The sequence below is a fragment of the Labrus mixtus genome, chromosome 5, assembly GCF_963584025.1.
Source record: "Labrus mixtus chromosome 5, fLabMix1.1, whole genome shotgun sequence".
NCBI lineage: Eukaryota > Metazoa > Chordata > Actinopteri > Labriformes > Labridae > Labrus > Labrus mixtus.
The window spans coordinates 26,647,144-26,671,870 of NC_083616.1; the positions used below are offsets into that span (position 1 = coordinate 26,647,144).

The window sequence follows — 24,727 nt, forward strand, 5'->3', positions numbered from 1 at the left end:
GGTTGTAATTACAGAGCTCTAAAGAAGGAAGAAGGACTCATTCTTTCCGTTTTATTTTCTAACTACATTTGAGTCATTATCAGCTGCTTTAATGCATCAATAGGATGTTTCAATGGTACACTTTTTTGCTTTTCATGTCTCCTCAACTGAACCTGCGTTCATCCTGAACTTTTCCTTTTTTATCTCTTCACATTATTTACTACATGGGACTCTAAACGATTAGACCTTCACTCTCCTTCTGTCCATTTCTCTGCCTGAAAATGAAGAAAAGGGTACAAAACTGGTGGAAATCATCTCAGAAATCTTAGCTTTAAACTCCAGCGGCTCTGGACGTTGTTTTCCAGGATTAAATGGGACATTTACGACGAGGGGAAGCGGCTGGTGTGACTTCAGCTTGGACTGTGCTGACACTACATAAGATCATACTGTTTCTGTGTGAACATTGAACCCCGGTCCCTTTTATCATTCCAGCTGTAAACAGTATTTTGGAGTTTTTTTTTTTTTTTTTTTTCCATCGCTCTGCTGTTTCCTCGTTTTTCATTTAGAGTTTTTCTTAAGGAAACGGATCCAAATGAGTCTCAGAAGTGCAAAAAAAAAAAACAACAACCCACGTCTGCTTTTGCTCTCTCTGGTCTTCTCTCCGTCCTTTTTATTTTATTTTTTTTATTTTTTAAACTTTGCTCAAAGGGTCGATCTCTCTTTGCTCTCTTTCGGAGGAAATGCAATACACGCTGTCGACCCTCACTTTATGGAAAAAGACTCTATTGACATTTTGTGTATGTATTATTACTGTTAATGACTGATGAATATACAGAACTTATTTTTATTTTGTTACATTTCATATATATACATAAATATATATATATCTATATTAAAATGTTTACAATAAGATTTCTAATTTTTTTTTTTTTTTTTTTACTTTTCTCTACGTGAATGAAGAGTTGGAAACGGAGAGGTTGCAGGAGGGTGTCAGTGCTATCTGCTTGTAGTTATATTAGTTTACAGTATTGACGATAATAGTATTGATAGCTGCCGTTAAATCTAGTGGAAAATGGAATGTGCATCACGAGCATGTCTTCATAATGTAACGCCGATGTAAAACGTCTCACTGCAACTGTAAAAAGGCCAAGGATTCAAGCTGCCTGTCATGTCTGTACGCCAACCAATTAAGAGCGGTATACTGTCAAATGTATCTTAGATGATCTCTATAGAAATTCATATATTGTTAAGCTGTACCAACAGTTCAAAGTATTTGCTAATTTTACTACAGGTTTGTTATGTATATGTAGGGGGAGTCTTATGGCATATATAAATTCTTCAAATTGAGACAGGAGTTTAAAAGCAGACTATATTTTATAACGGCCTTTTAAGTTATTGCGGCCAAAGCACTGATATTATATATTTGCTGTAAAGAGAATTTAAGAGTTTTATTTTTCTGATATTAAAGTTACTTAATAAAGACGGTTTCATTTAAAGCCATGTCCCAACTGCTGTGATTCTTTTTCTTTTTTTTTTCATGACATGTTTATTCAAATGAATCAAACTTTATTGTCATTTTAAAATGCAACAGTTGAACTATGCCGACTAAGAAAGTGTTTTTTTCTATAATTTCTTAAGTTTTGTAACAATTTCCATTATTTTTAATACTATCAGTGAATACTTTAGCTTTATAGTAAAATGAAAAGTGTTACACAAGCTCATATCAATTTACCTAGTCTTCTGACTACTCAAAGTGCTTTTACCCCGCAGGTCACTCCTACACATTCACACACTGATGGTAGAGGCTGCTGGGTAAAGTGACCATCAGAAGTAACTAATCATATTCATACGCTGCCAACAAAGCAGCAGTGGCAGCAATTTGGGGTTAGGTGTCTTGCCCAAGGACACATTGGGCATGTTGCTGCAGGAGGTGAAAAGGAATCTTCGACCTTCTGGTTGAGACACGACCAACTGAGCCACAGCTGCTTTAAACATCTTCAGATCTTCAGTCATATTTTTAAACGAGAGCTGCCGTGAGAGGAAAGAGCAGCGACGGTCTTTTCACCTTCATAAGTCAGCCAACACAGAGGTTTCTCATGTCCTTTAGCGTCTCTTACTCACACTTACAGAAAAAAACTCCTGAAAAACTCCTGATATTTCCAGGAGGAGCTGTGTGTGTGAACGCAAACAGCTACATTTTTCACTCAGACTTAACCAGCACTTTCTCCAGCCAGCCCCCTAGTATTTTTTCCACCAGTCCAATAAGGGGATGTGAGAACACAGCAGGGTATTAACCGGCGAATTCACCTCGAGCCAATCAGAGGGTAGTGACGTTTCTATACTGTGACTGCTGCACGGTGCGTAGTGTCTGCATTGATTAGCATTGATATAAAGAGAAATATTCTCATTATAGCGTCATGTAGCTGACTCTGTTTCTTCATCTGCGTCGCTTTTTTACGTCACATCTTACCTCAGGAGACCCCCCACCCCCCCCCCCCCCCCCCCCCCTCCCGTCTGACAGGGATAGTCTCCGGCTGTGAGGAGCATCATGTGAACAGCCAGGTCAGGAGAATATCCAGAGAAGTCCTCCTGTAATTATTTAGATACTTTCAGGAGTGTAGATGTGAAAACGGCTTTAGAGATGCAATAGTTAGTAATCCTTATAAAGACAGAGAGCAGAGGAGGTGACACTGTCTAAATTGTGTTAATGCAAAAACGTAAGTGGTGCCTAGGACTTCTATTTTTCGCCATGGTTTTTAAGCAGATATCAAAACAGTTTGATGTTTGTACTGGTTTTGTAATCAAGTTTTAAATTCTGGTATAGTGAGAACCCTAGATTTTTTGTTGTTTTAATCTTTGTGCTCACACTCACTTCCAAGTTCTGCAGGATCTCTTCTCAGCAACCTTAGGAAGGTTTTTCAGCAACAGGGGGAACATTTCTCCAAATCTCAAATTATTCCTATAAATAAAACAAATACCTCTTTTCATCTCCCGTGTAAGCATGTGAACCTCCTCCAGGACTTGTGGTGTGAATGTGATTATGCCATCATCTCAATCTTGTAAACAGTCATACAAACCTTTCCATGAAAACAGACATCTGCTTCTCATTGTGGTTCTTTAAATCTCATAAAAAAACTCATCTGGTCACTAAGTACCCTTTAAATGACTGAGCTCAAGTGTGTGAAGCAGCACGCAACATGTGCTTTTAAACATCATAATACTGACACTATTCTTTCTTTAATACGCACATCATTGAGACAGCTACAAAGAAGCACTTGTACTGAGTTTGTCTCAAAACTCTCCTGCAAATCTGTAAGGACACTTGATTTTCTTCTTCAGCTGTGGATTAATGGTAGACAATTAAGTCTGTCATTGTGAGTAGCACTCGTCATGTTGATTTACAGTGTGTGGAAGCATTTGTAAGAAATCCCCCCTGATGTAGCTCCCACCAGCTGTGATAACCTCGAGCTGTCATCTCGACAAATAGGGTTATGATTTTAGTTGCACCTGTATTTATGCTAACATCAGACGTCAGATTATACAGCGGGTCTGACCTCGCATTTTAAATACACGAGAGAGTCAGTGACATGACGTTAACTACAACATCTCAGGGACTTATAACGTGTGTATCACTCTGATACATTTAACTTATTACTGCATGTTAAAGCAAAATTCAGTCCAACAACACTCCCTCCTGTGATATTACTTTTACACCCTCTGTTACAAGAGATATGACGTGTGTCAATGTAGCTCAAAACGTGTTAACTTCTCCTTCGGTTGTCCTGTCGCATCACATCAAAACGTCTGCTGCAAAGATATCTACTCGTCTAATTAGTTCTGAAGGGGACATCGCTGAAAAAAAAAAATGAAAAGACCACCACTTAGAGAATACAACTCCTTGTTTAATAACACTTTCACATAAGAAATACAGGTCAAATTTGTATCTGCAATCCGTCATAGTAGTCAACATCAACTCGTTGGAGCTGTGTCTTTCGGCTCCTACAATAATAACTGCAAGTAATATAAAAACATCTGTCCACTTTCAAGCACAAAATATAACAGGTAAGATCTCCAGAATGAGTTCAACATCAGTTCTTTCAGTTACATAGAATCATAAAATATCCTGTTTCCTGCCATTTAAACATCCGATGCATCATTTTGTAAACAAATCAAAATCTAGACTCTCTTCATCCCTGATGTAGGATAAGCTTTTTCAAACAATGCGACTCAAATTATAGTGAAGTAACCAAAAAAAAAAGGGAGGGGGGGGGGGTGGGTGGGGAGACCGGGACAAAGCAATAGGATAGCAAAGCGGGTCAGGTGTGTGACATGAAGACCCTTAATTTGAATTAAAAGATGGAAATGATCAAATAGCAATGCTAAAATACAAAAAGAATATTCAGTGTGGCAGTTTGATATGAAAAAAAAATAAGCATGAACAGATGTTCAAATCCTATCCAGTATGATTTATCTTAAACAAACGCCTTTCAAACAGAACAGAATGTATCGCATGCAGCTGGGTGTAGGAGGAGGAAGAGGAGAGGGAGAGGGAGAGGGAGGGGGAGGGGGAGGGGGAGGAGGGGGTTTTCTGTGATCAAATTACTTCTGTGCAGCATGCTTCATGTTCTCGTTTACCTTCAGGCTGCACACTGATAACTGATGTTCTTGCATTAACACATTTCAAGAAGAATAGTTGAATTCTTTGAGAGCTCAGCTGTTAAAACGTTGACTTTACATAATTCAGCTGGATCGTTCACATCAGTTATAACTATGTAGCTTCCCTCGATTAGCCTTTCATGTTGCTCTGATACAGCAGCAACATGCAGCACACCAGCGTAAAGCAGCTACTAGTGATTTCTATACTACTGACATTTACCTGTGCAAGGCCCTGTGTCCACCTAGTGTTTTAACCAGGCAGGAAAGCGCTGGCTGTGCACTCAGGAGCACTTGCATATCCTTCCTGTCTCCATGACAACAGTCTGTTGACAACGGCAGCTGTATGATCGACACCACTCCGTTCCTTTTTGCTGTATGTAGTTTTATTTCCCGATCAGACGCGGAGCATGTGGGTACAAGCTGTGATCCGTAGGCGACAACACTACAGATTGCATCATACATTTGGAAAGAGCACCGGTGAAGTCAAAAGCTGCTTTCTGAAAGGTGGATGATTTTCAACTTGAGCGCTCGAACAAATCGCACCAAGAACGCGGAGCGCTCTGCTGCTCGCGACAATCTCTCCTCATTGAAAACAATTGGGAAAAAAAGACACTGGTGCTCAGAAACAAACGCTAGGTGAACACGGGGCCTAAAGCAGGTGATGAAGTTTCTTTAAGTGAAATAGGAATAAGGGGATCTATTTGCCTTTAAATTTCATGCAAACATTGACATGCGTTTCAAAAAAAGTTATTTACATGGATTATAAAGAAGGAGAAAAAAAACCGCAATCAAAGAGAAAGACTTTGAAGAAACCCTACAGATGTGTGTAAAATGTCTATAGTGTGTCAGGAAAGAAAGTAAAAAAAAAAAAAAAAGGTGTCTTAGTGTTACATTCTCAATACAAATGCATCACAATGTGTCTTCTGCTGAAAAATCCTACTGAAAATATAAACCAACCTTTTCAATCCCTTATCAACATCGCAGGAAGACCACCTCAAGATAAGAGTTACTGTGTTATAAACAGGAAAACAAAAGTAAAGTGCTACAAACATAATACAACTCAATCCATAAAAAGTAACAAAATAAAACCATAAAAATATATATCGACGCTGGGATACTGTCTTCTCTCCTCTGTCAGTAAACTATACCAAAATAAAACACCTGGATCAAGTAGTTTATAAGTGGGCAGTTTAAATACAACGATTAATGTCGGGTATGATTTAAGATAAAAAACTATAAAATTGAAATGAATGAAAGTAAACAATTAGACTTTAAAAACTTACTAAAAAATTAAAATCAACTCAACTGTGGCACAGTCCAGCAGCACACGAGCAGTCGTGATCGTACTCCACTCACAGCACGTTTGTGAGCATGAAGTACTTTGGTTTGCCAAAACATCGAGAAGTACTGAAGCCCTAAGCAGACATGCATCAGTACATTTTATAAACTCTGATTGGTTCATTTCAGTTCGAGATACCTAGATAAGAAAAAAAAAGTCGAGATCTACAAAAAAAAACAAACCAACAACTATGATTGACATATCAGGGTAAAAACCAGCGTTGTTATCTCAAGAGGATTAAATCAAAGGTTTGGATATATGTCTGCTTAGGGCTTCCGTAGAGACACCCTGTTATACTAGTTCTGTTATGACATCTCAGACGCCTTGCGTTAACCGTCTGCCTCTTCTGTTTTCTGACTTAAGTCTAAGACACACAACCCGTCAGAGTAAGAAAAGACGAGCGGCTCACAGAAGGCTTCATGAGATTCATCGTTCAGATTTGCTGGCAGCACAGGAGAGGGCAAAACAGCAACGGCGCCTTAAACGGACTGCACGGTGAGCATCTCGTCTTCACTTTGACCCGGTTCATACTCGACACACAAAACGTCCCCGTCCATGTGTTTCTATGATGCATCTCCAAGTTCAGCGGTGACCCACTTATGTTCAGATTTATGTTTCCACAGATGTCGCTGCTGCTGCTGCTGTCAGGTTAATTCAGTCAGTAGCCAGAGAAGGGCCATTATTGTTTAAATTAATGACAAGAAATGATATACAGTACACATACACAGTGCCCCACCTGTTGAGGTTGGCAGGAAAAGTAATAGGTGACTTGCATAATAAGCCTGAGACGGTGCAGCACATCCTGCATTGATGAATTAATGTCTGTTACAGCCATTAGTGAGGCACTCACCCCCCAAAAAAACAGTGTATGGTCGAATGTTTTTCAGATTAGCTTGGTAAGTGGTTTTACCAAATGGATCTCGATGTGTCTTTGAGGTTGAATTTAGGGCTGTCGACATGTAAACTTACCATTTGAGATTGATTGGTGAATCCAGTATAAAGAGGGTCTCTTACTGAGTGAAGATTAAACCTTTACCGGGGGGTTCCACTTTGACTTTAATTGAGAGTATTGGACTGATTTGAGATTCAGTTACAGACACCAGCAGTCACACAGTCTGGTCTTAAGGTCCAAACTTGTACTTTTGCTTCAGTTCAAAGGTTGCGAGTCTGCATTAGGCTCGGTGGTAAGTCATTTCATTCTGCGATATTTGGGCAGTGATCGTCGCCACTCAGAGTGCTGCTGCTTCTTTAACATTCAGCCCCACGGCAGACTGAACGTGCTCATCATCCTGGATGCGAAACAGCTTTGTAACAGCTTGAATGAAAACTCGACAAAACCAGCAGTACTCTGGTGTGCAAACACTGGATATAAGAGCCTTTCAGAACAGCTCTGTGATGTTAAAAATGGTTCAGTTGATCAGAGTGTCCATCAGTAGTTGGTGGTGGTGGATGCAGAGTACATTCCAGTATCACAGATCTGCAGGTCTTGAATATGCACGTTGTGTTACTGTAATTATCTGAGACGTCTTACGGTTCATCATTCCAGTCAGCACAAATCAAAGCCATCTATCATAAATACAGATGTGTATTTGTGTAATAAATGGCTTTGGTTCATTTTAGTGTCCCTTCTGCTTTAAAAACATAAGTCGGGGGGCCACAGTGCACAAAGGTGCTTCAAACACACCTGAAAGGTTTTTTTTTTTCTCTCCTTATGCGTTAGCTTCAGAGTCACAGCTGTTTCACCGATTTCTCCACACAAAACTGTTCACTGAGGAAGACTTTTCCACTTGACGCTGCAGTGTGGTGCTGCAGTGATGACGAGCTCAGTCCAGAGGCTGAGGGTCTGCTATGGGCATCGTGTGCAGAACCTCGTCCAGTAACTGCAGAGCTCTGTGCAGATGGATCTCGATCCAGCACGGGGTCTCCTTGATGCTCTGGCGGGGGTAGTCTGGCCCCCAGCCCTTTACAAAGCTCATCCTGAGAATACACAGCCTCCGGAGGTCGTCTACCCCGATACCAGCTGCTGCTGACAAACCTGAGAGGACGGGAGAGGAGCAGGTCAGTGTGAGGCTGCAGACGTGGGACAAACTTCAAACCATGTGTTCTGTTTTCTATTGAAAACTTGAATATACAAGTCAATTAAATTACGCAACAAATAGAATTATACTTTTTGTAGATTAGTTTAACAACAGAAACAAGTGACTCTGTGACTCTATGATGAGTTCATTTCTGTTGTTTTCTCAAGATTTGACACATTTAACTTGCTATCTTGGGATACCAAGATAACGAGAGAGAAAAAGCAAAGAAAGCCTATCAGTGGGAAAACCAGCGTCGTTATCTCAAGAGGATTAAATAAAATATAAGAATAGATGTCCACTTGTGTCAACGTCAGTTTCAAGGCCTGAGCCTGCCGGTTCTAGTTTCTTTAGTGCTTATATTATATTTGCTCATTCTGCTCAACATCGGTTACTTACCAGTAACTCTCAATATTGTAATTCCTGAAATTGTTTTTCTTTAATGCAGGACAGAAGACTATCAATGTGCTTGTTTTATTTTCTGATTTGATTTGAATCATTTTTGAATTACGAAATAGATTTGATTTGATTTTAAATTAGATTTTTATGTTTTGTACTCAGTGTAACTGCTTTGAACTTAATATTTTAAGGCAAAAAAGAAACACAAACATGTCATACCGGACCAGTAAGAAAGAGTGAAAACCATTTTAACACTCATTTCTACAACATAAAAAGACCAAACATCAATTGACTAATCCAAATAATTAAATTCTATAATGAAAACTGTTGGAGGCCTGATATTATCTACTCTCTAATAGAAATGGAGTTCAAGTAAAGGCAACCCCTTCTATCACACAATACACTTTCAACTTCATTTTTGAAGCAGTTAAGCAAGCAAATGTTTTTCTTTCTTTCCAGAGCACTTTATCTTTATACAAACTGAGTTCAAATCTGTTCCTTTGTCTTTTTCAAAAACAAGTGTTCCACCATCGCAGACTCTCATTGCAGTATAATGAACACCAAACTGAGTCATCACACTGCCTCTGTGAGTGAACGTGCATCTAAATCATCAGCTTCAGTGTCTTACTTATAGCAGGAGCTATCCCTCCTACTGATCCCGGTCCAGGTATATTCCCAGCCACAGCAGCTGCTTGGGCTGCAGCTGCTGCCTGAGCCGTGGCAGCCTGCTGTTGCATCTGCCTGTGACACTGACGAAGGTCAAACACCTGGTGGGAGAGAGGAGACCGTAAACACTGAACATTCAGCTGCAATTAGCCCCCTGAGCCGGGGAAATGTAACCACTGCTGGCTGCCAATCAGGGAGAACCCCGAGTGGAAGTGGAGCTGTGTGAAGATGTCTTAATACGACTAATGAGAGACATGAAAGGAAGCGTATGGAGACGGTTTGGCAAACACAGTCTTTGTACGAAGCAAATGTCAACAGGGGCAGAGAGCCAAAGGGTATGGCATGAAAATGATGCTTTCAGCTTTCACTCAGCACTTTACCCAAGAGGAAAAAACAAGTTTATGAAATGTCAACCTTGAGTGATGGCCTCTTCTTTACAGCCCACAGACCCGTGTCCCTACCTTGATGTAAGCGCTGGGGTAGATTTTGTGCACGGCGTCTCCAGGGGCTCGGCCTGCCTCTCTGTCCAGGTAGTAACTCTGAACAAACACTGCGTGGTCACTAAGGCACCGTACCCACACGTCTCCCTCGCCCTTACACTCCAGCTGAACCCCTTTGCCAATGTGAAGCCTGAGAGAAAGGACGGCAGGGAAGAAAGAAAGCAGTTTGAGGGATAATAGTGTCAAGTGGAATCTTCATTTTAAACAAATCTCATTTTGTTAACTTTCAATTATCAACACCTAAACACATTGTCCTGCAAACTTAGAAATGAAGAGTGTTTCACTTCACAGTTGCCCTGAATGTATTTTTAAATCCTCTCAGCCTTTTTTTACATCCACCCACAGGGTTTCTTTAAATAAACAGGAAAGTAAAAACTAGTGAAAAGAAGGTGTGGTCGTGTCATCCTTTCACATCTCTGAATGTTGAACTAATGTGTTGAAAGACAGAAAGATGTTTTTTTAATATTTGAGGTGATAAATATCTGCATCAATAGAGCTAAAGATACCATCAGTTTCTAAAAATTCACATAGCACACAGCATAATTTTTCTGAAAATGTCCCTAAACTTTCGAGATAACGTGTGATTGCAGCAGGTAATATTCAGAGGGAATCACCGCAATCGAGTCGACAGGAGTGATGGTATGTTTATCCTGCAAGCAGTGCACGACCAGTGCGATCTTTGTACATGTGAAGCTGCCTCATGCTCTTTTATTTTTGCTTGCCAATGCCATCATGTTATCTGGTAATGTGAATATGTTCGATTGCACAGAACATTGGTATAAAGAAAAATACTGTGATCATAGCATCAGGCCCAGTTGACCCTCCTCCCCTACCTCCCATCAGACAGGCTAAATCTTCTATAGGGTATGAAGGAGTAACTCATGAAGGTTTTGGGATCAGGAGCATTTAGAACTTTGCAGTAGTGAATGTGTAAAAAATATCTAATTATTATAATCAGTACCTTTCAAACTGGTTTACTACATACCTCGCTCTTTCAATAGCCTCAGTGCGATGGACGTTGCTTAGCTGGCCTAAACAGAACCGGTCTCCTCCTGAGGGGTCCACATAGCCGTCCACCGTCACGATGGGGCAGGAGGAGGGCACCTTAAACGTCTCGCCGACTTGCACATCCATCTCAAAGTAGGCAATGGAGCACCAGTAGTCAGGAGCTACAACAAAGGGGGAAATCAAATCAGTATGTGTCAGTAGTGACCTTAGTAGAGTTACTATTTAACAGTCATATCGTGTACATCCATAATCAAGCAACATCAAAGGTGTTTTCAAATCTGATGACGGAATTTGAATTTCAAAATCAACTTCAATTGGTCACAATTGGAATTATTGTTTATGTTATTATTATTTATTAAAGTAACATTCTAACGAAGAGTCTAAATGAATGTTTCAGCACATAATAACATGATATAAAACTAACTTGTAAATGTATAAATATCCAATCTAGGCTCAAACTTTTAGTCACCTTAAAGAGCAGCACTGCCTCCATCAAGGACAAATTATAAAACAAGAAAACGATGCTGGAAATAATCTCAGTCTGGATGATATGAAGTTGCAAAAAAAACCCAGAATTTTTAGTTTTATTCATAAATGTTTCTCTTCTTTTAAGTCTTTCCAGGGTTGATGTACTTTCTTCGTGTTCTCACCTGGGTGATTGGATATGGGTGGCTGAAAAGCGAGCTCATTATGCACCGGCCCTGAGAGAAAAAGAGAGAGGCATCAACCAATGGGGGGGGGGGGGGGGGGGGGGGGGGGGGGGGTTTCATGTGTGTGATTCTGAATATGATTTTACTTTCAGCTGAAGTTGGTACTTACAGTAGTGTGTCGGGTGTGGCATGGGTGGGTGGTGCTGCAGATGACCGTTGGTGTGGTGGGGTAAGTTAGGGGTGAAGCTGCTGTTCCTGGACCAGGTTGAGCTGGCACCTAACAGGGGAGGGAAGAAAAGAAGTTAGAGCTCCACAGATGGACAGAATCAGAACCATTACCCATGTGACGTCACATTTTTAAAACAAGACATTAGATAGTCTCAACTACCAATTACAGAAATGCACATATAACATTTTTAAAATGGTGTCTTACTGCCTGATCCAGCAGCGATGGCGGGGAAAGACGACGTCGAGGCAGAGGTGGAAGCCTCAGCAGGTGTGAGCAGGTTCGGGGTTGCAAATGCTTCAGAAGGGGCCGGGCGGCTGCCTGATGGGGGATGCTGGATGGTCTGGAGGGAGTGTCCTCCATCAAGGGAGGGTAGACTTTGAGGTCCATCAAAATCATACTCATCCTTTATCAGTCCTGAGCTGGGTCCAGACGGGGTCAGTGTCAGTCCTGATAAGTCTGCCAATATGAAGACGGATTCAGAAGTGGACAAGCTGTGATTTATATTCAAGAAATATGTCCTCCAGAGTTCAAAAGAAACATCCTGCAGAGTGCTATATTATTATGCATTATTGTATTTACAGATGACCTATCACTGACTTTAATTGCTCTTTACAGCAGCAATATAATAAACACTGAAATACTTTACACACACAAATATACTGGATTTAAGTGTAATTGGGTGGAAAAAAGGTATTAAAGCCCAAAGAGAACACATGAGAGAGTTGGGATAGCATGAGGAAAATCAGAAGATTTTGGTGCCTATAGGTCAAGGAAAGAATATAATTTAGCGCAAAATGTGTACATCCCCACAGATTTATACCAATTTTGTGGCTTAAGTCATCCTTTTCTTCCCCTTGGAAAATGAAAAACTCTGAAAGACCAGAAGGACAACAAACAAAAAACGTGTTTTGTCACTGTTGGGCCGGAGAGTGGCATATAAGTGGAAACTACTACAAGACATACGTGCTAAAGAATCAAACCCCCTCCTACTGGTGCACCCAGCCTGACCGATGCTCGTGGCTTTTTTTAGTTACTTATTTTAGTGGATAAGTCAACACTTCACACATATCCACATGTTCAGCACTGATGATAAACACACCTCATAACTCTTGTTATTGATTAATTTAACATCTTTTGTAATAAATTATTTGTTTTCTTTGGTAAACTTCTGACCCCTCCCATGGCCCACGAACCGGGTTATGACCACTGGGTCCAGCAATCAGACTAGCTCCCACACACACACACGGAGGAGTAGGCAGACGACATTTGGAGAGCGAACAGGTGAAGCGAAACCTTTCTTCATTAAAATGTACAATTAAAGGTGTGGCTCTCAATTGTGGTACTTATATGTCATCAACCATTGATGGCCATGTTCAGAGTAACGTTTAATTTGTGTGACCAGTGGCGTGATAGTAACAGGTAACAAGCTCAGCATCTCATGCTCCCTGTGACTCACTCAGGCACACATGGCAACGTTTGCGATGAAGGCGTGGACACTTAAAGTAAACACTCTGCGGTAAATCAGCTACAGTAGTGCTCAATATGTGTGGTCACAGCGTTAACGAGCAACTGGACGGGGTACTTGTTAAGTTACACTTTGTTGATGTAAAGTTATCAAGTTACAGGATATCATTCCACTGAGGCTGATAGAGTTGTAGATAAGTCATAAAAATTCATAAAGGCAAGTTTTGGTTTTGCATCAAACAACAAAGAAGTGTCAGTGTGAAGCGTTTCAAGTCACATGATTAACTTTGCACATCCTGCGATGTGACATCAAAACTGAGATGGTCAAAGTTACGTCGTTAAGCCCAACAGGAAATACCTTTTTTTAAAAAACCTTTAATGTCTATTTGGTATTAATATAACTTTTTTAAGACTGCTTTTGGTCTCTGTTCATGTCAGAACATTAAAATACATAAAACAATTTAAACTCATTCTTTAGATTTCTTGCAGTTCTGTTTACTGGGCTTAACTAATCCACAAACACATATTCACAGATATTTACACAAACTGAGAATCAGCACCTGTTACCCACCTATGCCAGGAGACACCACTCTCTCATAGTGATAGGGGTTCACACACACGTTATCACACTTTAGGTCGAAGGCAAACTGGCAGTATTTCACGTGCTTCAGTTCATTCTTATGCAGGTCAGGCCAGCGCCACAACCGGGCATAGATGACATGAGGAAACCCTTTACGGCCTGCAACCTGGAAATAACAACGACATAAAGAGAGAAAACAGACTCAAACGTTTCAGTTCAGGTGTAAAAGACGTGTTTGTGCTGTGGAGTCAAATGAAGTGTTTTCCACTCTTGTGGTGAGTGGCATGGCAACCAGACAAATAACCACTGCTAAAAAAAAAAGCTGGAAAATGCCTCAGCACAGCTCTGCTAAACTGTGGAGAGATTTCCTCAATCTTCCTCCCTCACATTAGCTAGATGTTTTTGTAGAACTACGGATGAGTAAAACTTTTAATTAAAATAAGCAAAAAAAAGTGACATTCAGAATAATCCATACAGAAAATGGTTACGGGCTTCAGGACTATTTATATAGAAAATAACTGGGTTTTTCTGTAATTAAATTAAGAGGGGACATTTTAAAAGGCTAAATAATTTTTCTGTTTGTGATCAAATGAAACTTATTCGATAAGAAACTGAAAATGGTGACTGAAAACAGTAATATTAACCATAACATTTAAAATCGAATCAAGTCATTTATGCAGAGTAGAAACTGTCTACCAACCTGTGTGTATAAAATAAATGATATACATGATATAACTGTAAGGTCCTACCTGCAGCCGTCCATCCAGTGTCCTCTGGATGGTCACACACTTGCTGGGATGGGCCCCATTGGTGGTGATGGCTGTGATCAGGGAGTCAAGCTCATCCTTCTTCTCCTTCAGCTTTTTCACCAAGCTCTCGATGGCCCGCTTGGCAAAGGTCTCACTCTCACCACCCTGTCTGTGACACATGAGGCTGTGCACAATGCTCAGACAGGCATCGTTGCTGGTAGGTGTGTTGGTGATGGACATCTTGACTTCTGTCTCTGACTGAACTTTCTGAGAATATGTACTGTTCAGGCAGTTTCACATAATCAGGAAGCTGGGGTACAGAATATCTTCACAGGGCGATGGGGTGACGAGTTCTGAAAAGAGAGGATAACATGACTTTTGAATTAATGTTAAAGAGAGAGCAGGTTTATTCAACAGAACAACGATTGTTGTGGATGATGCATGCTGCTGTTATAATGTGTTACAATTCAATTCTACAATTCACTTAGCAGATGCTTTTATCCAAAGCGACGTACATCAGAGAGTAAGTACAACACAAGCAAGGATCTAGAAAAAAGGGAACAATGTCAGTAAGAGCAAACGATCAGCTTTGAGTCTGATTGGACACACAGGTGCTGACAGGCATTGCACAGACACAAAGCACAACATTGAGGGCAGTTCTTGAGAGCTCTAATCAGTATAGAAACCATCTTATAAGTCATCGTTATCAAACAAAAACAATCGTCACAACCATCATCATCATCAATAATATGGAGACCATCATCATTAAGTTAGTAGGTATTCATGAAAGAGCTGGGTCTTTAGCTTTTTCTTAAAGGTGCAGAGGGACTCTGCAGATCACATGGAGTTTGTAAGTTCATTCCACCACCGGGGGGCGACAGAGGAGAAGAGTCTAGTCAGAGACTTAGGACCCTGTTGTGAAGGTTGGATCAGACGGCTGACGTTACAATGAAGGAGCTTTCTAATTCACTTCACGATTCATTTTTTTTTTTTTAAAGAGTTGGATGACATAATGCAATACAAGTCTGCAGCATCACAAAGCACAAGTTAAAAATGACAAAAGAAATCGTACCCCAAACCACTGTAAGTCAAAAATCTTACATCTCCTTAAACTGGCTCCCAGTTACTGCTCGCATCAAATTTAAAACTCTGCTGCTCGCTTACAAAACAGCGACTAAAACGTCTCCTCCTTACTTTAACTCTCTCATCCAGGTCTACACTCCCTCCCGCCCACTATGCTCTGCCAATGAAAGGCGTCTGATCCAACCTTCACAACAGGGTCCTAAGACGCCGACTAGACTCTTCTCCTCTGTCGCCCCCCGGTGGTGGAACGAACTTCCAAACTCCATGTGATCTGCAGAGTCCCTCTGCACCTTTAAGAAAAAGCTAAAGACCCAGCTCTTTCATGAATACCTACTAACTTAATGATGATGGTCTCCATATTATTGATGATGATGATGGTAATGACGATGGTTTTTGTTTGATAACAACGACTTATAAGATGGTTTCTATACTGATTAGAGCTCTCAAGAACTGCCATCAATGTTGTGCTTTGCCTCTGGTCACTTCCTGTCAGCACCTGTGTGTCCAATCAGACTCAAAGCTGATCGTTTGCTCTTACTGACATTGTTCCATTTTTTTCTAAGTCCTTGCTTGTGTTGTACTTACTCTCTGATGGATAAAAGTGTCTGCTAAGTGAATTGTAGAAAAAACATATAAATGAAATGACTTTAATGATTAAAGGTATTTAATGCAGGTGTGTTTTTTTTAATGAAAGTTAATATAACACTGAAGCTGAGTGTACAAAAGGACAATACTTATAATACATACTACTTGACACAGATAATCAATGTTGTTATTTTGTGTCTGACAGATTATTGATTTATTTATCGATTAAAAACAAATAACGCCTCACCAATCTACATATAGCACAAAGAATCCTCATTTGCTTCATTTACATCTTAGTTTGTGTAAACATAAGGTGTTTATGTTGCGTCAGATGAAGTTCAAACACAGTAGTAGTTGTTGTTGTTGTTGTCTCTCGCTAGCGGCGCCGCTGTGGCTGCTGCATTAAGTTACAAACACAGACAAAACTAACCAGCTGGACTAAACTTCGTGTCTACAGGTTAAGTTTTTACTTTTCGCAGCAGAGCTATCACATTATCTGATGTTATTCTCTTGACGGATAAACTCGTTTCTTTTGATTTTTCTGGCTATCTGCTAAAATACCGCAGCTAGCATCGACGAGAGGATAAAGCTAATGTAGCACGATCACTGTCGTCAGTCCTGCAGAACAATAAATGACTGCTTTGGTTGATAGTCGGCGACGAAATAATCCGACAGAACCGTGAACACATCGCTTGTGAAGTGATTTATATGCAGTTTAAAATTACAAAGTACGTGGAGCTTTATAAAAAAAAAAAGATAGCGACATGCTACATTGTGTTAGCTTGCAGCTAGCAGCTCCTCTTCCTTGTTACCTTGCCGACGGGGGCCACTGGTTCCGGGCTCTGCAGCTCCACTACGACTCCCCGATTATCCTCTTAAATGTCTTCGGCCGCTTACAAAAACATCGTCGATGAAGAAGTTGTTCTCGTAGCCTTACATGCTCAAAACTACAGCGCGGCTAAAGTCGGAGTCAAATCTCAGATTTCGTGTCAAAGCCCAACAAGCCCCGTCCCACTTTACACACGCGATTTCCTCCAGCGGCTCATTGCGCATGCGTGAAATAAATCTGCTTCATTATGCAGTTCATTGATGCTACAGTACTGCAGTGTCAGATAAATTACCTTAAAGACATATATTAAATTATATTATTTCATTTTATTTGTATATTAACATAAATTAATCCTTCTGCTTATTCTATTCCCTTGAAACGCAATCTCAATCATCACACATTTTACCTGTAGGCTATAGTGTTTTTGTTTTATTTTTTATTTATTCTTTTTGTTGCCCTTTTTTTTTTTTTTTAATTGTTGTTGTTGTTGTTGTTGTTGTTGTGTGTGAATGTTTTTGTTTATTTTTATTTTTTATTCTATTTTTTTTCTTTCTTTCATCATTTGCTCAGTATTTTTATTATTATTATTATTATTATTACTATTATTATTATTCTTGTCTCTACATGAAATGTGAACGTCAGTACGGTAAGACAGGTTAAAGATATATGTTACTGCTGCTGGTACTGTCTTGTCTGCATGGTGTCTATTGTTTGGGGTAAAATGAATTAAAATAAAATAATTGAAAAATAAATATCACGGACCCGGGGGGAATAATACATATCGTGTAGAAAATAGAAATAAATATAGAAATTAAATAAGGAAATTAAATACAACACAAAGCATAGTAAAGATAATGCACTGATTATTTCTGTTGAAATTCAATTATTGATAAAATAGTTTTTATTCCATCGGTAGCTGCACAATTGTCTGTGCACCCTTATTTATCCAGTTTTTGTTGAATTGGTAATCTCATATCTTCAGCAAGAAAAAAAGTACATTCAGACAATACTGTAACTGTATGGAGCCTGACAGTCTGGGCCAGATGCTTTTTAGTTTAGGATGTAAAAAAAAAATGTAATTACACCCCCACCCTTCCAACTTTGAGTTAATTTCTCTGTTACTCTGCTCTGGCTGGCTTGTTTGTTATTCTGATTCTCAATAAACAAAATGAAACTTGTATTGACATTAAGGTTTTTATTTCATAGGAATTGATAATAATCCACTAAACTCCTTCATTTGCCCTCAGCAAGATGTCGACCCACTAGATTATGGACTAATGTAGATTCAGAGACAGATTACACAACTGTTTTACAGAACGGCTACATACAATTTAAATAAAAAGCAGAGCAGCTGTATCTGGTTTTCTCATTGGGTTCTGCTGCCAAAAACTGTATTCTGTATATGAATCAACAAGCACACTAAATTCAGCCTCTATGAGAAGAATTACAAATATCATGCAGCTACAAATGAAAGGTTCCCTGATCCAGTTGTTCCAGAATTAAAAGAGCTCAAAAGAACCAGACCGTTTCATTTCTGCTGCTTTGCACACAGCTGTTGATTTCACCGATTATTTTCTCTTCGGTAGTTAACGAAGTGCTATTTAGTCAAGCGAAATCAACTGCTGTGACATTAAAGACACTATTCTTGATTCTTCTCTTTCATTTTACCCTTCGACACTCCACAGTAATGAAAATATCAACACACGTGTTCTCTATTTAATTCACTTCAAAAGAGCTTTAATGGCATGAGAAACATCTGTTTACTTTGCCAAAGCCACAATGAAAACAAAACACAAAATTTAAGTGCAATTAAAGACTAAGAATTTTTTTTTAACATAACAGAGCAGTGCAGGGTTGCATTATTACAGAGTGTTTCAACATAAAACCTGTTTGACTTAAAAATACAAACTCTGACACTTTTAACATATGTAATGTTAAAAAATATCTCTCTCACACACACACACACACACACACACACACACACACACACACACACACACACACACACACTGCAAGCGCTGAAGTTTAAACACCCCACTGGTTGCCAATTTGTCCCAATTACAGATGTGAATGTTTCCCGCTGACAGGCTGCACAGTGATGATTAATTATCAGCTTTGGTAGCTAATGTTCTTGGCATGCTCCCATAATTTGACTTTAATAGTCTGTCATCTCTGCTTCTCTTTGTGTCCTGTTGCATCTCCCCCTTTTTCTTATCCCTTTCTTTTATTCTTTCTTTCAATACAACACATAGAAACAACCTTTACTGATTAATCTGAGCAGATAGTAACTATTTCTTTTCAGTCTTCTTGTATTTCATTTCTCTTTTGTTTCTTTTGTATTTTTCAGTACCCAGAATTAAAATCTTGACAAATCACATGGGAGAGGAGAGTTTGAATGAGAGGAATGACAACTTGACAACTAATGTTACACACAGCTTGTAAAAAGATTTAGAAAAATGAGACGAGGGAGATTAACCCTCAAACACATAAAAAACGTGTCTATTTCTCAGTTCAATTCAATTCAAAGGCGCTTGACTGGCATGAGAAACATTCATGTTTAAATTGTCAAAGCAAGAGTGAAAAAAAAAACAACACAAAATTGAGTTCAACAAAAGAATAATAAATAATCTAAGCTGTACACACGCTGCAGCATTTTAATCACTAAAACCACTCAAATATGTCATGTTTACTTAAATGACCATTTTAAAGTGGCAAACTTTAGAAATAGATCAGTAAAAATAACAAGATAGCAGGAAAATAAAAACAAATATATACTTTTTTTTTTTTAAATGTATAAAAAAATGTCTGTCTGTAAAAGTGTATTTACAAATCTATGGTCCTTCTGTATCTCCAGTGTGCCTTTATATTACAGAGATTAGCAGTCGGTCAGTGTGGGAGCAGAGAGATGGATATGTAGTTGACCAGCAGAGGGCAGTAAACACCAGCCTATAGATGCTACACTGTGGTGATCCCAGTGCCATATAATAGAGGGCACTGGGTGATCCAAGCTCAGCCTGCAGATACAAAATCAGACTGTATGAACATTTAAAGACGCTGAGTGATTTATGCTAAATGATGATTGATGATGAAATGAAACATGAGTAACATTGTTCTGTCTTTATTCATTTGTCACAGCCGCACTGTGGTGGTCGGCCTCTTGGTTCATCTGATCAGCAGCTTCGTTCAGTCCCTGTCTCCTAATGTAAAACCAGAGGTGAGTGTACTTTTACAGTAAGAGCTCCCAAACTGTGGAGCAGCCTTCCCTTCTCCATCAGACCGGCTCAATCTGTGGTTTGTTTTAAAACTGCTATTAAAAACTCACTTTTACAGGCGAGCCTTTTTATAACTCTGTTGTTATTTGATGTAGTGCTCAATTTGTGTCTGATATGTCGCTTCCCACATGTGTATGGATGATTGTGTAGATGTTTGTATATCTGCATGTCACTGTTTTCCCTTTGGCTGTAAAGCACTTTGTAATGTTGTATTTTATTAATACATTTTAACACTATTATTATTTCATTATTATTAGTATAAAATCAACGCTGACTAACATTTGAATGGCTAACATTTTCCAACACAGATTGATAATCACAAGAAGCCATTGAGTACTGGATTTATTATTATTATGAATTCTCTTTATAGAGTCTTTGGATTAGGAGGCTTAGAAAAGAGAAGTGATCACACCAGAGCCTCGGCACAAAGAAGGAGGACGTAAGCAGTAAGTATTTATTAACAAGCTAAAGAAAAATATCCAACACATAACAAACTTATTCCACAAAAACAAAAGAGATGCAAATCTAACCCTGAATTAAAGTCAGAAACTAACGAGCAAAATACAAAGAGAACAGGAAGGCCTCAGAGGGCGTTCACTGAAGTCTGCTCGACGTCAAGACACACACAGCCCAATGACACACTGGCAACTGGCCGACTCCTCTCCTGCTCTTTATAGCTCAGCCCCTGATTGGTCAATTGACACAGGTGTGGCAGGGCACTCTGAGGAAGCAACACCTGGGGAGCACACAGGAGAGAGAGAGAGAGCGTGAGAGAGAGAGAGAGAACACATACATACAGTACACAACACTAAGGCACTAACACATGCAGAGATCCTTAAGACACAGTAAACCATTATTTATACATTAACGCAGACCAATGGGGATCAATGTTTTGAATATTAATGAAGTGATTTTGGTGATTCACACGAGGACGTCTGAGGAGGAAACAGGCTCATTGGTCAAATTTGTAAAGAAGTTAGGAAGATTATCCAAAACTTCAAGGTTGCAAATAAGGTTATTTGAATTCCCAGAATCACAATATCCCAACTTTCTGGAGCGACTGACACAGAGTGTAAATATGAATAACACTTTTATATTTTATTTCTCAGCTTATGAAGAAGTTGTCTGTTATTTGCAGTCTTCCTCCCGTATAAAAGTAATTTGTTTCACTTCCTTATGACATCCATTAAAAGTTTGAACCTTGAAGTGCCTCTTAATCTGTGTCAAACTGGAATGAATGGCTTCACTTTCTCATAACAGCCTCGCTGCTTTAATAATCTCCCTAAAGATCGAGAGTCACAGGAGCAACTGTTCCAAACTTATCACAAAAATCTAAACATCAACGTGGCAGCAAAATGTAGCGCCGTCTAAACATCACTGGAATAACGAGAATTACTAATTTCTCACTCGACTGACGCATATCAAGATGTAAATATCACCCGCTTTAATGTGTGTGTGTGTGTGGATGATGGCAGCAAATTGATTAACAGCTCATGTTTAGACTCGCGCAGGACAGAGATTTCCACGGCAAATAAGCAAAAGAATGACACGCTGTGATTGGCTTAAGTTGATTTTCTTCAGAGAGGCTCTGAAGAGATGATGATCAGACGTTATACATCACCTTGACAACCATCCCCCACAGGCAAGACACATGACTGCTCTGTGTGTGTGTGTGTGTGTGTGTGTGTGTGTGTGTGTGTGTGTGTTAATGAGTGTGTGGGCCTTACACTGTACATCTGTCAACAGTCACAAACACATATACAAATAGACAGGCGGGCCAGGAGCGTAAGTGATGAGATGTGACTCTCTCCTTGTCTTCTGGGGAATATAAACGCAGCATTAAGTGACAGCAGATATTTAACTACACACACACCAGGTTACTCTGTTACAACCTCCTCCATGCTCCATCGCCTCCGCCCTTTTTATTTCCTCCTCAACCCTAGTTTCTCCTCCTCTCATGTTATTAGTTATCTGCCTTACTGTTCATCCTTCTCTTCATGCTGCTAATCAACATAAAAAGTCAGGTCCTTTAGGAATTCAAAAGGGACTCATCCTTTAGAAAGTGACGTCCTGAGTCACCTTAGGTAGATAGGGGTGGCACAAATAATCGATCAGGCAATATGTCATCGTCCTGACTCATGTGAAATAATCATCCAATCCCGTGTGCTTAATATTGATATTTTATTTGCTTCACTACTTCATGATCCCCGCTGTGACGTACCTGACATTAATGAAGGTGACATGAACAGAAGTTAATTGGCCCGAAGAAGAAGAAGAAGAAGTCACCGGATGTTGGACAGCGCAGAGAGGAAGTGAAGAGATGAAGTGTGATAAGAGCTGTTGACCTTTGGAGGGGCATTTTATCTTCTTCAGTTACTCGAGCTTCTTCAGTGGCTGACTCATCTGTCAAATAAAAGGCCTCTTTCTACGGAAGCTCAAAGTGGACATACATCCATACATTTTTTATTTATCTGTTTTCCCGTGATAACGCATTCGTTGTTTTCCAGAGATTTCCATTTATCTATTTTGTATCCACAGAGTTGCAACAGCACAAAACAAACATAGGCTTAACTAACCTCAGCGTGGCAGGCTCTGGTCTGGTCCGTCACAGTGACCAGAGTAATGTTTGGTTTTCTAGATCACCAGAAAATGATAGTTATCATTCTAAACAAGCTTTGTTAGATGAAGTCCAAAAAAAATTGGAATTACTTGTTATCACATGGAAATGAAATATATAAAATGTATCGGTGCATTTCTGCTTCTGTGTCTTAAGTCACAAGAACATTTTGCTGAGATATTCTTGATTCCCAGAGGATGAATATGAGGTTTGTTTTATGACCAAAAACCTTTCAAAAGTTACGACTTGCTAAACTTTTGATTTAGCGAAAGAAAAGCCCTTAAGCCAACACGCTAACCAAAATGTTTGTGCATCGTAAGGCAAACCCAGACGATGTTTTCCATCCTTCAATTTATCCTAAATTTTCCCAACACCTTCTCGCTCTCTTTTCCTCTCCTCCTTTGAACCCCTCACCCCTCTTTTGATGCCTGAGCACATCACATGAGTGGGGGGATGTATTAAATCTGAAATCTTTCCACTTCAGTGGGATTCAGGAAATTGTCTAGCCCGCGGGAAGTAAATGCAGATGGAGGGATGGATGGATGGAAACGGGGAGAGATGGATGCGGGGAGTGGAATGGGCGGAGGGAAAGATGGATTTAGGGAAGGGAGGGTTGGACTGAAAGAAGGGAAGGTATTTGTAAGATGGATGGATGGGTGGTGAGCAGGGGAGAGACAGGGAGGGAGGGAGGGAGGAGGAGAGAGACGGAGGTGTTGGAGAGGAGATGGCTGAGCTGTCTGTTTGAAGATAAATCAGAGAGGCAGTGTAGTGAGGAGGTCTGTATCCACAAACACACACACACACACACACACACACACACTAACAGATGTGTGTGTGTGTGTGTGTGTGTGCCCTCACACTTGAACCCACACACATGCAAACACACACAAACACAAATACACTCACTTACCCGGCTTGTGCACACTCTGCCCCACGGCGAGGTGGTAAAAGGCCACGGCTGATTGGGTGCTGCAGGCTGATTCAGCCCCGAGTGGCAGAGCAGTGCATGTTGGGATGTTTGGATACAAACGCAGTCATCCATGAACGCATGAGGTAGGTCACCCCTCATCTCTCTGTCTCTCTCATCCTTCCTTTTTTTCAACATCTTCTTCTTTTCTTATTTTTATTCCTTCTCTGTTGTCTTTCTTTTTTAACCCTAGCTTTAGAGCCGGACCGATTGATCTGCCAGACGATAATATCGGCCGATGTTATCATATCCAGATAATATTGGTATCGGCTGATTTTAACCCAGATATGCACCGATATAACTAGATTTATTCACCAGTCAAAAAATCATTTGATTTGAGTTTTCTTTTTGTATTAAACTATCAGTTATGTTTCAGCAGGTGTGTGCTATATGGATAACAACAAGCAGTATCACTCTCCAAAATGTCAAGCGTTGATGCACGTACATGCGCAGTTAATTTCCAGCAGAGAGACCATCTGTTCCTCCTTAAACTGTATATCTTTACCACTTAGAGAGATCAATGTAATAAATGTGTATATCTATCTCTACAGATTGAACATATAGCTAAGAAAGATCAGCCAATTTCTATTTTTCCCAATATCGATATCGCCCCCCAAAAAATCAGTATCAGTCGGGCGCTGAGCTCCATACCTTCCAAAAATGTCCCCGCCACGCTTTTAACTTACACATCTCCAGGTCTGCCCTTTCTCTTTGTCTCTATCAATCCATCTTTCATACAGAAAGTGTATCCTCTACGGGCATTGACAGTATAGCTCTCAGCCCTCCTCCTTGCGTCTATCTGGCTTGATGCATTTCCATCTGTCTCCCATCGCACTCTCTATCTTTTTTTTTTTTTTTCTGGCTTTACTTTCCCTCCATCTCTCCCTCCGCCTGCAGCCTCTCTTTTGCTAACACACGCACGCACGCACGCCGTATCCCTCTGTCCCTGCAGTGTAGTGTGCTAACAGAATAATTAGTCGTGCTTGATGTCTCCGACAGTTCTAATCCTTCTAAATGGCCACCACATGCCTCCCCTCATCGGCCCAGGGCGAGGCACACATGCACACACATAACAACCAC

The 24,727-nt window shown here is 40.0% G+C and overlaps 1 protein-coding gene across 1 annotated transcript; it reads right to left on the reverse strand.

Moving 5' to 3' along the window:
- Positions 1 to 3,860: 3,860 nt before the first annotated feature.
- LOC132974645 (mothers against decapentaplegic homolog 4) lies at positions 3,861 to 17,002 on the reverse strand. The gene is made up of 10 exons (XM_061038845.1): positions 16,775 to 17,002; positions 14,295 to 14,647; positions 13,537 to 13,711; positions 11,706 to 11,957; positions 11,442 to 11,549; positions 11,273 to 11,323; positions 10,600 to 10,783; positions 9,576 to 9,744; positions 9,077 to 9,215; positions 3,861 to 8,009 (listed from the first exon to the last, which is right to left on the reverse strand). Exons 2-10 carry the CDS (start codon positions 14,532 to 14,534, stop codon positions 7,798 to 7,800), a joined length of 1,530 nt encoding a protein of 509 aa, XP_060894828.1. The 5' UTR covers positions 14,535 to 14,647; positions 16,775 to 17,002; the 3' UTR covers positions 3,861 to 7,797.
- Positions 17,003 to 24,727: the final 7,725 nt, after the last annotated feature.

Coding starts and splice junctions, on each gene's coding strand:
- LOC132974645 (XM_061038845.1), bottom strand. CDS start 14,534: ATGTCCATCACCAACACACCTACCAGCAACGATGCCTGTCTGAGCATT. Junction 13,712..14,294: donor CACTGGATGGACGGCTGCAG/GTAGGACCTTAC, acceptor TGTTATTTCCAG/GTTGCAGGCCGTAAAGGGTT. Junction 9,216..9,575: donor ACCCCAGCGCTTACATCAAG/GTAGGGACACGG, acceptor CTCTCCCACCAG/GTGTTTGACCTTCGTCAGTG.